This window comes from Diadema antillarum, unplaced genomic scaffold (assembly GCF_040938485.1).
Source record: "Diadema antillarum isolate AM-2024a unplaced genomic scaffold, OU_Dant_1.0 seq00000570_RagTag, whole genome shotgun sequence".
NCBI lineage: Eukaryota > Metazoa > Echinodermata > Echinoidea > Diadematoida > Diadematidae > Diadema > Diadema antillarum.
The window spans coordinates 1,181,166-1,197,197 of record NW_027271508.1 but is presented as its reverse complement, the minus strand read 5'-3'; the positions used below and the strand labels follow the sequence as shown (position 1 = coordinate 1,197,197).

Genomic DNA, 16,032 nt, shown 5'->3' with positions numbered 1-16,032 from the left:
CTTGCACGTGCCTCTGGAATCTAAAACCCTGATTTTTTAATTATGGCGTCTTATAAACCCGCCATTCTCGATAATTACGTACTGAAGACGGGAACGTTTTAGTTAATTAGTCAAGAAGTATGCATTTCGGTTGGATGCCCCTGTGTTTCCATAGTTTCTTTCTGCGGGGGTAAAAATGACAGAATTCAACAAAAGTTTCATGTTACTTGCATCAAGAGAAGACGTTTCTTTTGTCCTGATTGTTGGAAGTTATCATAACAGCGAAAAGAATCAAAAACTGGGTTTTTATATGTTCAGTGAAGGCAAAATTACAACTAGCTGTAAAAAAACCCGAAAGTTCGAAATAAACATGCTAGGAACCCTCTAATGCATGAAGAAGACAATAATAGATGGTTAACATGGTTAATACGACGATGGTTGTTGTTATCATTGTTATTAGTCACTGTGTTAATAATATTATTGTAATCACATTCATCATCATTGATATCATAATTGTTATTCATCATTACATTATCATTATCATTATCATCATCACCGTTGTTGTCACCGCCATCACAACCACTACCATCATGATCGGTCGGCGTCTTGTCAAGACATTCCACTTGCTGGCGTTGTATGCAGAAGTACATCAGTCTAAAACTAGGATCCACATCACCTTTCTCATTTCCTTTATTCCATGTCATGTGATTACGGGATTGTGCCTCCTTCATTGAACTGGTATACCTCGTCGAAGGTCTAGTAAGTTCAGATCACAACAAAGTTGAAAGGCAGACACAAGTATATTTTTTTTTTACTTCAAGTCACAGCTGCATCAAAATAAACAATTTGCTGTCAGTATCTCAATAAGGGGAGTGTGTGGGCCCTCGTTTTTCTTACCGAATTCGAAAGTTAGACAGCGTTGTCGTAGAAATACAGAGAATGAGTGGAATTTACTCATCTTTGTTTGGTCGATCATGTGGAAATCGTGGGTTTTAACGGTAGATTTAAACGGGTAATTAATGGCGAGTTTTGAGGTTTCTTGTCTGGACAAGCGGCTGAAAACGCCTTCATTGTACGATGCATTCGATAATATTTACTACTGAATTAGGTCAAATTTCTCAATGAATGCACTTTCCTGAGTCATTTTAAGCATATAAGTGAGACGCATGCATTGTCGGAGAGCTGAACGCAGCTTTTGCCCACATATTACCCACCTATAAACTACGTATTTTAGGTGGTACCGTCTCTGGTACGTGTTATCACATGGACCTTCTTTCTCGAGAGTTATTTGACCATCAAAATATATTACGGACTCATTTATGGCAGATTACAGTGCAAGTACAGTTGAGAAACGCCTTACTCTCTCTGAAATATCACAGTTATTCATATCGTAAATCTGTTTCAACAAAGTTTCTGGTAATGATATTACTTGTAAAAGCTGTTGAATGTCCATTCGCTCCCCCCCCCCCCCCCCCCGTCACTATGTGCAAGCCATATTTCTTTCCTGTCCCGGCATTGCTGTACGAGCGCGATGTGTATCACACACACAAGTCAATGCACATTATTGGATGCTAACACAAAGTTGCTTCCTGTATGTAAGAATACAATAATGTATTCAAATCAGTGCCGCAGAAACCGATAGATGTAATATAAACTTATCAGAATGACACATTTCGCTCATGATATAATATCAGACGTATCACAATTTCCCCCATAAAATGTAACGGTTACTTTTTACAGCGATAGTGTAAGTATATACTGTCATATACTGTAAACTCATGGCGGAATGCAGTATCTGTGTGATCAGTGAAATCATTGTCCAGATTAAAAGTGCCTTGGATCGTATCACATCCATCCCATAATTAACCATTGAAATGAGAAAGTGTGATGACATTCAGAGCTGTGACGGACGGAAGGAGTTCTCTCTATTTCAAAATAAGCACTCCACGTGGAATGTTACGCAACTCGATATAACATACCACCAGTCGCCTGACACCTCGTGGCCTTGTGATGTTCGGCAGGTTGCCAATTTGCGCACCGCACCATCCCATCTTCGAAGGTCTACGCGTTGAGAAGACGTTTGTTTTGATATTTGATAATATGGGGATTCGCAGGTTGAAGACCTGTCTAACCAGTCATCCGATGATTTGGCACAGTAACTGCACTCCCTGCTTAACACCATCTATTCTGACAAATCTGTTCAGTCAATTAAAAAAAAAACATCAACAAAGAAACCACAAACGCTCAAAAAGGACGATAATACCTTTTAATTGCCTCTTTATTCTCAAAGACTTATCTGTTATAAATAGAAACGAAGAAGAAAGGGAAATATGTCACGAAACCCATCTTACACAACAAAACTATACCGGGTATAAGTGAAAATGGTATAAGCAGACCCCTCATCCGCCCCCACACACCCGCAGAGATTTGGTAAATATCGCTTGTTGTCGACTCCTACAATGTATATCTTAAAATCATACATTGCTGTCTCAAAGAAACTTGTTGACAACCATCAATAATGACCTGTTGACAGTTCCGTATTATAGGAGTAAACCGGACATAATCTACTTTCGTTACACGACCTCGTAATTAACATGAAAAGTCATGGACATTACACTTCTGTGCAGCAGTTCAAGTTCTGTGTGAGGGCTGGGTGTTTGTTTGGTTTTATGTTTACCTTGTTCATGATTGCCCTAAATATGTGTTCTCTCTAAATTCCTTACATTGGAAATCAATCTATAAGATTGTGTTTAGGGACAAATCCAAAATCAGAGTGAGAAAACAGATTTAGTTCTAAATCTTGTAGATCGAGATTTTCAATCTAATTTTGGATTTGCCCCTCATCTCAATCTAAAGAATTTAGAGAGTTGGTAAGTGCAACGACTGTAATGTCATATTGTGGACGAGAGAGAATAACTGGTGTATAGACGGAGACTAAATAGGCAAATTCGTTGTTGAGTGAGTCTGTCTTTCTTGAACTCGTAATCCCTATGTCCGCCTGTTTTATGGCAACCCGACAAGATATGACCCATTACCTACCTGACGTATTGTCTTACAACCCCGCTCATGCTCTCCGCCGGGGCGATGAGAACAATAAAAATTGGATCAGAATGTTTGAAATGTCAACAAGTGTCTATGATTTCAGATTTTTGGATCGTTACCCTGGTTGCTAGTCGCGAGCCGTACAGGGTGCCTCAGAAGAGTACCATGCATTCAGCCTACCACCAGCCCACATGATGTTCAGGATACGTTTATGTCTCATGTGCAGGGCCCAAGTACAAGTTTGGGGGAATGAATATTAGTTTGGGCAGAATAGGAATCTACCAATATTCAAGTTTCTCCAGCAAGCGCATGAATCGAGGAATCCAGTTTGATTTCTGTTTGAAAACTGTGGTGTTTCGATGGAAATGGTTTGTGCCAAATTGGGCACAAAAGATGCTTCTCGAAGACCCGCTATATAGTTTTGGAGATCAACCATAACCTATAATCAAATGTGCCGACTTGGACGGACATATCCATGTTAGGTGATATATGAGAGCACACTCTTGAAATGAGATTTAGTTGAGCGATTTCAGACAACTTCAAACTGTAACTAAGAGCGACAATCAGTAGTGATTTTCTCGGTGGCATGAGTATTTTCTCATTACACTTATAATTGGAATCAACACCCCTTATCAATATAAGGCGTATTATCTAATCGTATCCTCGTGCAATTGCTGGATGTCCTCGGATACTGTGTACATAGGTCACCCATCAAAGTTTGTCCATGTCCTGTTGTATAGCTCCATGGTTTGCATGATCCCCTTGAACAGAAGATGAAGATTTCATTACCTGCAATGAACACAACTATTGTACCTCATACGATTGGATAGACCCTTGCCGGCCCGGCGTAATGACATCGTGCCCTACAAAAAATGATAATAATGATTGAAAAATGATAATAAATAGATTTACAAAAATTCAGGTACCTCTCGAAGTCTATTGACAGTGCACCTTGTCAATGGGTGTAGCCTCTCTTATTGCAGAGAGGTGATATTTCGTCTCACCCCTTCTTGTTATTTGACGGTGCACAGTTCTACACGTTCAGACTGCAACTGAACAACGTATTGCTGAATCTGTTTATCAGAATCAAATGTACCTATCCAGCGTACTTATAATGGGAAGAAATTATGAAAATGATTATGTTTTGGGGAAGTTGACGAAGAGTGCTAAACTTGTATCCTGCTAGTTTGATACCCTATTTCGTTTCATCGTGGCATGGTCAATTTTCCAACTTTTTTTTTTTGTTCTTGGATGATGTTTTGCTGCCTAGCAACGAGACTTGCATTTCGGTTGACATATATCAACGTTCATAGACGTGATACTATTGATGAAATTCCGTATTGGTTCAACAGTATCCCCTGGATAATCCAAGAGCCAATTTCGTTGGCATATGAAATGATGTAGACAATTGCATGCCAGCTGGTGGTATGATATCAGATAAAATCACCAGGGGACTGTCAGAGGGTGATATATCATAGAGAGCCTGTCTCTAAAGTTTCTCCCTTCCTCTTGTTGCTTTTTCTCTCCTGCTCCTCCTCCTGCTCCTCCTCTTCCTACCTCCTCCTACCTTTTATCTTTTATCTATTCTTTCTCCCTACTTTTTTTTTGTCTTCCTCCCTTTATCACAATCTATATTGTTTCCTGCTTATTTTCGTTTCATTTCATTTGCAAAAATAAATACATATACATTGTAATACTACCTATTTTCTAATCGGGTTAAAAAAAAAGCTATCCGAAACCGGTCTAATGTCTCTGTTCTTTGCCTTGATATCATGATATTTGCTTTACATTTAGACAAAAAGTAACCTTTCTGTTCGCATTGTCTTTTCACATTTTCATCTTTCCGCTTCTTCATACTACATATTCTAACATTTTTTCCATTGGTGAAGACTGTCGTTCTTATATCTTTGTTTCGTTTTGATGTATATTACATCTTAGAATTCAGCTACATATTATGAATTTGAAAAAGGTGTTCGCAGTCTCGCGACCGATCATCATTCGAGCGATATGTTCTTATTCATTATGTGAGAAGAACTAAAGACTGCAGTTGTGTAACGACTATATGCACATGTTTCTCTTAAAAAAACAACAACAACAAATCATATGATAAAGTTACCGTCTCGTTGTATAATTCAAACATGATTCTAACCTCCGTCTATCCGTCTGCCTGTCTGTCTTTTCCCACCCTTTCCCTCCCCACCTCCTCCCCTCCCCCCTCCTCTTCTCTCTCTGATAATGTGCCTTTGCAAATTTCATTTGTTATCCCTCGGCGGTCATGTTATGTAATTACTTCATTGATCAGTGTTTTATTCTATCAATCATTCTGCGGCAGTCGACAACGGTAAGGTGCGATAAAATCGCCTAGCATTCATTATGATAATTATGATGATTACTTTGTGCAGTCTCATGCATCTTATACTGTTTTCCGTTTTCTCTTTCCAGCATTTACCGTGAGGTTCGTCACGAGGAGGTTTATTTGGGAGTACGACCCCACCCTAGGTGAGTCCTTCATCTTTGGTAACACTTATCCCTCCACGGGACCTAAGATCCTCTCGGCAATGTATAGAAACATTTGACCCACTGGACCGAAAGACATAGTTTATTTCACATAGCTGATTATTAATCATAGACTGCATTGTCTCTGGATGTTACGTTGATTGTCATCATCACCATTGTCCCGTGTTAGTATTTTTACCTGTGCAAAACTCTCGGGGCTATCCATAATACTATAACGTGAACATGAGCGCGCATTAATTGAACTCACTTCCTTATACAAGGCAGTGTCCTCGAACAAGCTGCTGTGAGATAAAAACATAGACACCTCCAGTCTTTCTTCTCGAAGATAACCATCCGTACTATGTTTACAGTTCAAACAGTTTCTTATTCAGCTTCGTATAAGGTTTTATATATCTATCCTTTTCCATGGCCAAAACCTTCGCTAATTCCATGTTGTAAAGATAAGGTCCTCATTGCGTTTCATAATGTATCACGTGTATAGAACATGACTACCTTATTTCAAGGGTTTCCAGAGAGCAATCACACGGGGCCTTAAGCAGGTTGCAATGTGTCGGTCCTCCTTCATGATTCCCAAGTTCAGAAAATGCCCCTTTGTATTCCCCTGGGCACGCGTAATGACTTTTGGAGGACCCTTGACTATGCAACCGTTATACTAGTTGATATCGGAGGCCCATGCGTGAGGCCGTAAGTGGGTTTGTCGATGATCGTAAGTCTTAAATCTGATTAGGATCATCATGGCCTGTCCTTCCATCACTTATCATCGTACAAACCTGGACAGAAAGCTTTTCTTTCTTCTTTATTTTTTTTTTTGAGTGGGGTGGGGTGGGGTGGGGGTATAATAGTGATAGATCCTCCTTGCCTTTCTCCCGGTCTTTGAGATAAGAAGAAAAATGAACATTTGAAGTTATTTTCTTTCACTTTTGAACAGACACTTTGTTTGACGAAAATAATGACATTCCCATTCGTTGATACCTGCGGGAACTGAATTCGTTATAATGGTTAACTGTGGTTCTCGTAGTAGTATCTTAAAAGGCAGAACGGTGGTACTTTCAAGGTATTTACTGCCGTAACTTGTTTGAAGAGAGAATAACTTAAGTCTTGTTAGAATAAGGAGGCCATCAAATTCAGTTTGACATCTTTTTCCCCTCGTTGTACGGAAGAACCTTTTACAAAGGTAATTACGATCCCTATGTAAATTCTTTTTATTGTCTTCCGGTCCTCTGTCTCCATATGCCTACATTACTTCCGTTTTTGAAAACAAAAAAAGCATATTCATGTGATTTTGTTCTCCTGTTTGGTTTGCAGAAATGATCTACCGGCATCGGGCCTTCTTTCCCGAAGAGACAGCTCCAGTTGACTTTGAAATCCTAGATACAGCTGGCCAGGTAACTATGACTGCAGAGAGAAAACTAGCCATAACATGTGACGCATAGACTGGAAAAGTGTTGTATAATTATCACCACAGGAATAAACATTATTTTCAATTTAACCTCAGTGGCAGTGCATATAACTCAGAAATGAAGACGAAGGTGTATGAACGCAACGTCGTCGTCTCTTCAAATTAGAAAATTGTAATATGTAGTTTAGCTGTCAGTATGTATACAACATCTTCTGGTGGCTTGCAGCAGTGGCTTGTGATCGGGTTCTGGTGTTCCCAACAGTAATGATGAAAAACACAAATCTACAACATGATCTGAAACAGTGCTTTCATCTTGATGCCGTATGTTTCATTTCTCTTTTCTCTCCCCGTTTTCTTTTCCAGGAAGACAAGACGGAGGAGAAGATGAGATGGGCTGATGCCTTCATCATTGTCTATTCCATAGCCGATCGCTGCAGCTTTGACGAGGTGATGCGTCTTAAATTTCTCTGCGCCAGAGCGACGTCGAAGCGATCACACGATCCCGCTATCCTCATCGTCGGCAACAAGCGCGATCTGGAGTACGACCGCATCGTCGAGGCCGACGAGGGTGAGGAGCTTGCCAGAAGCCTCGGCTGTGCTTTCCTCGAAGTGTCTGTACGGGAGTCGTTTGAGGAGGTCTACAACGCGTTCGAGAAACTCATGAGCGAGTACCGAGTTCGGAAGCGGACATCATCGACTACGCAGAAATTCTCGCTAAGGAAAAAGAATAGTGTCCCCAAAATGGACCTGGACAATTGCCCACCGCGGCCGCGTGAACGCTCTACCAGCTTCGTCACACCCATGGGGTTGATGAACAGAAAGTTTGACCATGCGGTTATGAGCGACTTGTCAGATAATGAGATCGCAGAATGACTGTTTTACCGCCTTGCATGCGATGATGTGGTTGATGCGGTTGGAGCCTCCATGTTAGCGGTTACAAGCTGTACTTGGTGTCATCGTATGACGATGACTCGTGTGGCATTATCGACTGACCGATAGCTAAACTGACATACGAACTTCAACGTTTAAAACCTTCGATAGTGACCATTTAATGTTGTCAAGCGACGTAAGCTATGTATTAAATACACGGAATGCCACTGCCAGAAATGCCTTCCTGAGCGTAAAAACAACGATGCCATACATAATAATTATCACTGGCGGATTGAATCAAGTCATCCTGTGACTGCAAGATGTTCGACTGACATTTGGTAGGAAATCAACGACATGAACAACAGTTTCAGCAGGCATTATGAACAATGCATGTGTGATATTTTGCAAGTACATAGACAAGATGGCTAACCATCGTCTCCGCAGGGATGTCATCATCGTGCTCGTACTCTGATTCATACCTGTTGGTACTCTGTATTCTTATGAGCTAAACCCATACCGCAAATGCTTCGATTGAAATGAGGTGAATGTCGAATTTACTTGCCTTATTTTTTTGTATATCATCATCAGCTTATGGAGGCACTGTTGAACATTGACAGAAAAGGGGCGAATGAGACACTAACGGTGTATGACCTGTATGCCCTCTGCTGGCTCAATTTGTTGTTTAAAAGCATTCATTCCTATTAACAATGCACAATGTGTATGTTGTATTATAAGAGAAAGAATTTTATATTGTATCTAGTAGACTCCATACAAGGACCAAACTTGTGGAATGTGCAAAGTTGGCCTTAATAATTCATGTCATGCCATGGACCTTTCTGCATGCATTCATAGCTGCTTAATTGGTCTCACTGAAGACGAACGTAAGCGGCTAAAACCTTGTTTTTTAAAATCTATTTTTTTTTTCCAATCCAGGACAGCAATTTATCAGACCACCGTCACAAAAATGATTAGAGGTTGATCGTTCTAAAGAATAACAATTGCACTCGCGATTATTGCATTTCCAACTGCTTGTACAATTTTGCATCAAGCTTATCAAATATAACCCCTTCTCATAGTTTTCTCCCACAGCTACGACAAAACATTTGACAGACATGACTTTCAAACATATAATTACGCAATCGTCAACTATAACCATCTCGTTATTATAACATTCGACATACGTCTATCTGATGTGTACAATCTATTCCGAAATAATTTACAGTATGACTTACAGTTTGATGTATGTCGACATTACAGTTTACAATAGATTTACGTAATGATTACATAATCAAAACAAAACAAAGATGTAAGCAAAATTAACTGTAAGCAGTCCTTTTGATTCTCTTTGTTCTCTCCTACGGATTGATTTGAATACTAAGAATGAAAGCAGTGGATGGTAATGTTATCGTGGCATCGTTTCTTTCCTTGTGCGCTTAACTACAAAAGATTGTGAAATATAACGATCATATGATTATGATCTTGATATTTCTGTGGTATTGTGTTGACCAGATACCACCGGGTATTGTTGCTGCTATGAAATAAATCTTTGAGCACTAATGACAAACAACAGGAGGAAGGAAGAAAACCCTTCAACTAATAGGAATTAAAAAGTGGCAGTGCTGGTAAAGATAAAAAAATACCAGAATTGATGAAAATCAATTTCGTAATCTTTTCGCGGCATTTAACTGTCTTGAATCTCACGAGTGAACAACGACTCGACCTAAAGGTTCAGGTGGTCTCTCAAGACAATATGTTGCTGAAAATCGGGCGAGTGACGCCTACCTGCAGAGTTACACGACGACAAACGGACGCTATAGCGCTTTTTGACCAGTGATTACTGAAGACCTACTTACTGAATGGGCGTTGCTTTATCGCAGTGTCTTTGCATAACTTGTCCAAAAGGATAATTTGGCATATTGATTCTTACCTGATATTTGCCATTGCCCACAGAATGTGAGGTTTATCAAGGTAGCTAATGGAGAGAGGACAGATGCTTTACGCACAGTCTTGCGTTGTGGCCAGATTTCTGTTTCTCTAAAGACGCCGGTGACAGCTTACGATGGATTTGTTTTGAGTCGTGATTTATTATGGTCTGTATGGTTAGGTTACCAGTGTGACAGTGTTATCAGTCCAACCACAGGAAAGTACTTGTCGTTGAATCGCTCATCTAGCCAAATTGGCGATGGCCTAAAGTCTTCTTGTATAACCACCGAAGAAAGGGCAAGACCTGAATGACAACCGATAAAGGAATAGATAACTTCGTTCTAGGACTTCAAGCCTTAACAGCAACAGTTTTGAACTTCATTGAGACCTACTACTTTTTCGAATAGGAAACATTCTGCATAAAAATTCGAATTATTATACTCATAAATGAAAGTATAAAAGTGATCGTGCCACTACACCGATTGTGTAGGTATGGTGATGTGTCCATTGTAACTCCTCAAAGGATATCTCAATGCATGCCTGTTATAGAACAAATTAAAATCCAGAAACTTACATGACACTTCTCACATTCCATCTTTTTTCCGCACAGTGCCTTCGTATTGGAATTCTTGATTAACAAATTCTGCGCTTGTAAAGTAGGCAGCGAACGTGTAGTGTTCATTGATGTATGTATACAAGCAAATCAATAGCTTCAGAAGTAAACTTTCAAAGTAGCATTACGACCAGAAGAAATCCTCGACTGTAGCAGCTATACCTGCAGCGATGTTCGAAGAAGGTGAAGATGTACAAGTGAACGTTAATTTTTACTCTTTACTTATCACACCTACTCTTCAAATATGTTTGTCATACTTAGCAAGCAATTCGGAAGTACTGTCTACATTAATCTATAAAGACTGTTTTACTGGTATTCACTTAGAGACCTGTTCTTATTTGTTTATTCATTTTTTTTTTGGTAGTCATTCATCGTTGGCCTCGGACCAAGGATGTTGTATGGCTTGGACAGGCGAAACTCAACATAGTACTGGATGAGGGCGCTCTAACACCTAATGCGTGTACCCCAGCCTTCTGATTGCTAGTATGCTGAAGTAGGCAGACCGCCTGGACATAATCATTGTTTAATACACTGTACCATGTTTCACTCTTCGAGATGCAAGGGAGTTAGTTTCACTGTAAAGTCTGATAGTTGTCCCCATGGACATGAATTTGGCAGATATCATGGCTACAGCAGAAGGAGTTTATAGCAAATGAGGCCGTCTCACTGCCAGTTTGATTGATTGATTGTTTTATTGTGTCGTGACAACGTTGTGACAGGTCTGTTGAATCTTTGCATAGACCATTTTTTTCTTTCTGTTTCTCTCTCTCTGTCCTTCTCTTCCTATTTCTCTGTCTATCTATCCATCCATCTATCTATCTATCTATCTATCTATCTATCTATCTATCTATCCATCCATCTATCTATTTATCTATCTATCTATCCATTCATCTATTTTCTCACTCCATATTTCTTTATCCTGTTATTTTCATTTTGACATGAACCTTTTCAAATTGGCGGAATAAGGCCTTCTTGATAATGTTCACGTGATGAATACCGCTGGGTAGACGACCCTGTGTAAAACTGTAGTACATGTATGTATCTTCCGCTCCTATGTTTTACATTCGAGAAATGATTGTATACCCGAACACATTGTTTGGTGAGTTGTATTGCTGAGCACGATTTATACGCAAGCTAATGCCGACGACGTAATGACAGTGGATCTGTTTTTATGACGACGTATAAGATGAAATAGAGAATACATCACAATTTTGTACGCCAATAACTGAAATGTGTTTGTGTGATATTATGGTCGTGGTAGATGAGTGATGCTAAAACATAACTCATTGACACTAATGAGAATGTAACATCCATCTGGTCCACTGGTTATTATTATTTTTTTATTAATTGCAAAATATTCAAATCATGCAAAAGTACAAATCTACACATAATTTCAATCCTAAGAATGTCAACTCGTTCTCAAGTATCCCATACGTCCTATATATTACACACACACACACACAACAAAATTCCTGCATCAATATTGTGTGAACATCTCTCAGCATCTTGTCACACATACAATTGTATAGGAAACTATACTGACTTACTCTGGGCCATGACATGTATCAGCATTGTCCTCTCCTACACATGTGACAACACTATATTGATATCAAGGGACAAAATAACCAGTTTCCACATCACTTCCGGACTGTTTTGATACAGTGTCCTACCCAACATTCATCAAAGACAAAAGTTACTACTCCGTGAGACTTTTTTAAAATGATAAAAAGAAGGTCGTTTGCTCTTTCGCATATAGCAATACTGCCCTTCCACTGCCTAGCGGGTAAAGACTTCCAGAGAATTGACACAAACAAACAAACAAACAAACAAAAACGCCATGGGAGCGTAATACTAAAACAATGTCTACAAGAGCAAGTCACAATCAATTATGATCGTGTAAGGATAACTGAATTTCACAAACCTTTGATCCAGCTCACCTGAAATCTCCCACCGCAGCTACTTTTTGTTTTTATATCGCCCCAAGATTGCTCCCTATGATCAGTATGATCACTAAAAAACTTATGTCGTGGCCATATGCCACCTAGGCAACCATTTTGATGACAACACGCTAGATGTCACACTCCCAAACCATTTAAACTTAAATTCTAATCCACTGTCTTATCTCCTGCTTTGATTTTACCAATTTTAGTCAAATCAGTTTTTATCTGGGATTAGATTCTGTTTTATACACCGGTGGGGAAGGAGGTAAGGCCATCGCATACTATGCGACTTTGCCACGATTTACCCGTCGTACGACCGGAAGTGTGACGTCACCAGCCTTGCCAGTTTCCAGTCGTGCGACTGGGTCTTGGTGCCAGTCGTAGAGATTTGACATGTCGAATTTTCACGACCGGTCGTGGGTTTTCAGCCAATCACAATACACTATAGTGTGCCGTGGGCTTTAGATAGCACAGAGTACAATGTTCCAAAATACAATGGCATTCATGCTGCCTACTTACGTATGCTTTTGAATATAATGTTGTATCAGTTGTATTCAGACTGTTTCATCGTATGAGGGCATCCCAACACAAGTCACCTGTTGGTGTAACTTTTCGTAACATGTTCTCATCAGATCTCTGTAGAGCTATCGTATTCCATATAAATGTATCCTTGCGATTGATATGACCTGAATGAATAAATGTATATTTGACCCTTAACCCTAATCAGGCCGGGCTTTTTTGGCTATGCCTTAACCGGAGGGGGTGGATTCCGCCCCCCCCCCCCCCCCCCAGATCTCGGCCATCAGAGGTGCGATCGCGACGAAATTTGTCATGCGTGACACCCACGTCAAAATCTACAAGATTGTGTAAAAAGATTTTTTGAAACAACCAATTATTGATTTTAATTAATCAATTATGCAAATTAAGCAAAAGATCATATTTTAGCCTAATTAAAAGCATTGAGAGTCTACTTTTTGGTTTGTATATCTGTTTGAGCATATTCAACAATATTGTACAACATAAAAACTTCCAAAAGTCATTTCAATTCTAATATATTTTATTGTTTTCAGAATGTCTTATGTATTTCTTGGTTTTTCGACTTTTGTTATTTTCTTTGTTTTTTATTGGAAATTGTCATGACAGAGCAGTTTTCCATAGGAAATGTACACAAAATCACAAAATTGTGCCCGTTTTGGGGTGACATGCCGTTACAAAAATGGGCGTAGCTTCGAAAAAGTACACGCGTACGTTGTAAATTTGGTCTCCAAAGTTGCGCTAGACTTGAACAAAGAAAGTCAAGAAGCCTTGCGACCAGGCCTTCTCGCGTTACAGAATTATAGTGCGAAACGTCGAAGGGGGGGGGGGGGCGGATTCTGCTCCCCCCCCCCCCCGGGACCCTTTAGGGTTAAATAGTAGACCCCACGTACAGTGGTGGGGGGGGGGGATAAAAGTGACTTGAAGTGGATCATGACGTCATGCAACAGTAATGGGTGTGTGGGGGAGATGAAGGCCAGGGGGAGAATTAGATAGAGCATTGGGGAAGGGTGGTAATGAGGCTACCTCCCTGATCAAACATCCAACAGACACTATCATCGATGTACCATAATGAGCCTGATTATTCTACCACAGGTGGCTTGTTCCTCATTCAGGCTTTCTAATTGGAGTTAGACAGTGACTGTAGAAGGTCATTCCAGGAAGGAGAAGGAGTATGAGGAGGAAGAGAAGGAGAGAAAGCCATAATTAGTAACTTAAGGCTGTAGATTCTTAGGCTTTGTTTGTTTGTTTGTTTTTTCACGCTGAATATTTCCAATGACTAGTAGCTGGAGTACAGCACAGAGCCACATGGGTAGGCACATAATGTGACCTGGGAGGCAAGTCCCTGCTGTGACAATGGCACCCCCATTAACCAAGATTCTGCTAAAGGTCTACTCTAGTCACTATTCTTTACTTATATACCATAAAACGTGACCTACTTGTGGGAGTGTGTATACTTATATTTAGATTATATATTTGTGACAATTATGATGACAAAGGATGTGGCAGGATGTCAGTTGGATGACTAACGTCTTTTCATTACATATGATATATTTATATATACATATATATATATATATATATATATATATATATATATATATGTGCGTGAGTGTGTGTGTATAGGTGTATGTATTATTTTACTGCATATATATACTGTATAACACACATGCACACACATTATATATATATATATATATTGGTGTGATGCTGATATCTTTACCAAATGCCTGTCATTTTGGGAAGGATGATATATACAGAGACTCCAACTCTCCCATTTTCGACGGGAGATCTCCCTCCAAAAACCCATTTTTGCAAAATCTCCCATTCTCCCACTTAAGATTTAATTTCTCCCGCCCTGGCTCACTGTCTCCCGTTTTAAAGGATTTCTTACTTATTGCTATTGTATGTTGAAAAAATAAGCCTTAGATAGCACCAGAGAGCATTTATAATCCTAGGAACTTCGCGCTTCGCACACATAAACTTGGAGTCTCCCGTTTGCTAGGGGTTTCAGGCGGGAGAATCTCCAGATCAGAAGGTGCTTGGGGTTGGAGTCTCTGTATATAGTGAGAATGAAAACAATAGATGTTGCACGATGCCAGCTGATGGGTAGGAGCTTTCGATCTTTAGTTCTCCCTTAGTTTATCGTCTGCCATCAGCTGGTATTGTGAACATCTATTGTTTTTACTGTCACAATAATATATAAATATGACTAAAATGAAGTATTGTGGCATAGATGCAAATTTATCTGTCAAATCGGCACACAACAAAACTGACAAGAACATAGTACACATTGTAAGGGATCATTTTTCTTCTTTCTGTAATTATTGCTATAAAATTACTTACAAGGCCATCTTCCAATCCTCATGGACAGTTTTTTTCAACAGGAATATGTATTGACATAATATGAACACTTGCACACACTACTCAACACAAGTAAAATAAATGTCTTCTTTGTCTTCTAGATTGAAAAAATAAAGCAAAAATGCATAACATTTCTCTTAAATTGATATTGGGCTTTGCATACTAAATATGTAGGGTGTAATGATACTTGCAAAGAATAATTTTTATCTAGGCACAATGGAGTGGTACATACGTAAAATGGACGGATAATTACGACAAACCTTAGCATAAGTACTGTACCTGCCTTGATGGAGAAGTACAAATCCACTTGTTCCTGACCAACTGACTGGACTGACCTAAATTTTTAGTCACTAAATTCCCCTGTCTCACTCGACAGTCAGGCTACATAAGATGACGCATCTCTAGTACATACAGGCAAAAGGACAAAATATTGGTACAGCATATAATTTGCCAATGAACACACAATATAATTTAGTGGCTGCTGACACAAGCAGGAATTGGGCTGATTACTTCACTCCTACACTTGCATGGAGTACTTCTATTTCTACACATATCAATATTTACTACAGCTGATGTCAATTTTATGTAACGAACCTCCACATGTGACCCAAAAGCTAGAACAGCTATTCTCCTGAATACATACTCACTATATTCAAGCAATAATATTTTTTCTCTTGTTTCAACAAGATATTTGGCAAACTTGCATTCATAGAGTGAGAGCAATTATAATTCCTTTAATAGCCAATCAAGTGCAGGAAAGTCTTATTTTGCCAAATAAAGTTGTTGATTATATTAAGAAAAAGCTTTTATAGCACATTCAACATACAAAAGCTTTACTCACTCTCTATCTG

At 39.4% G+C, this 16,032-nt stretch overlaps 1 protein-coding gene across 1 annotated transcript in view; it reads left to right on the top strand.

Moving 5' to 3' along the window:
- Nucleotides 1-7,810, top strand: part of LOC139735344 (ras-related and estrogen-regulated growth inhibitor-like) — a 44,706-nt gene extending 36,896 nt beyond the window's left edge. Inside the window, exons 2-4 of the mRNA XM_071646091.1 lie at nt 5,464-5,520; nt 6,844-6,923; nt 7,301-7,810. Of these exons, the coding sequence (XP_071502192.1) occupies nt 5,464-5,520; nt 6,844-6,923; nt 7,301-7,810 (647 nt within the window). The remainder of the gene's footprint in view (nt 1-5,463; nt 5,521-6,843; nt 6,924-7,300) is intronic.
- The last annotated feature ends 8,222 nt before the right edge of the window (nt 7,811-16,032 follow it).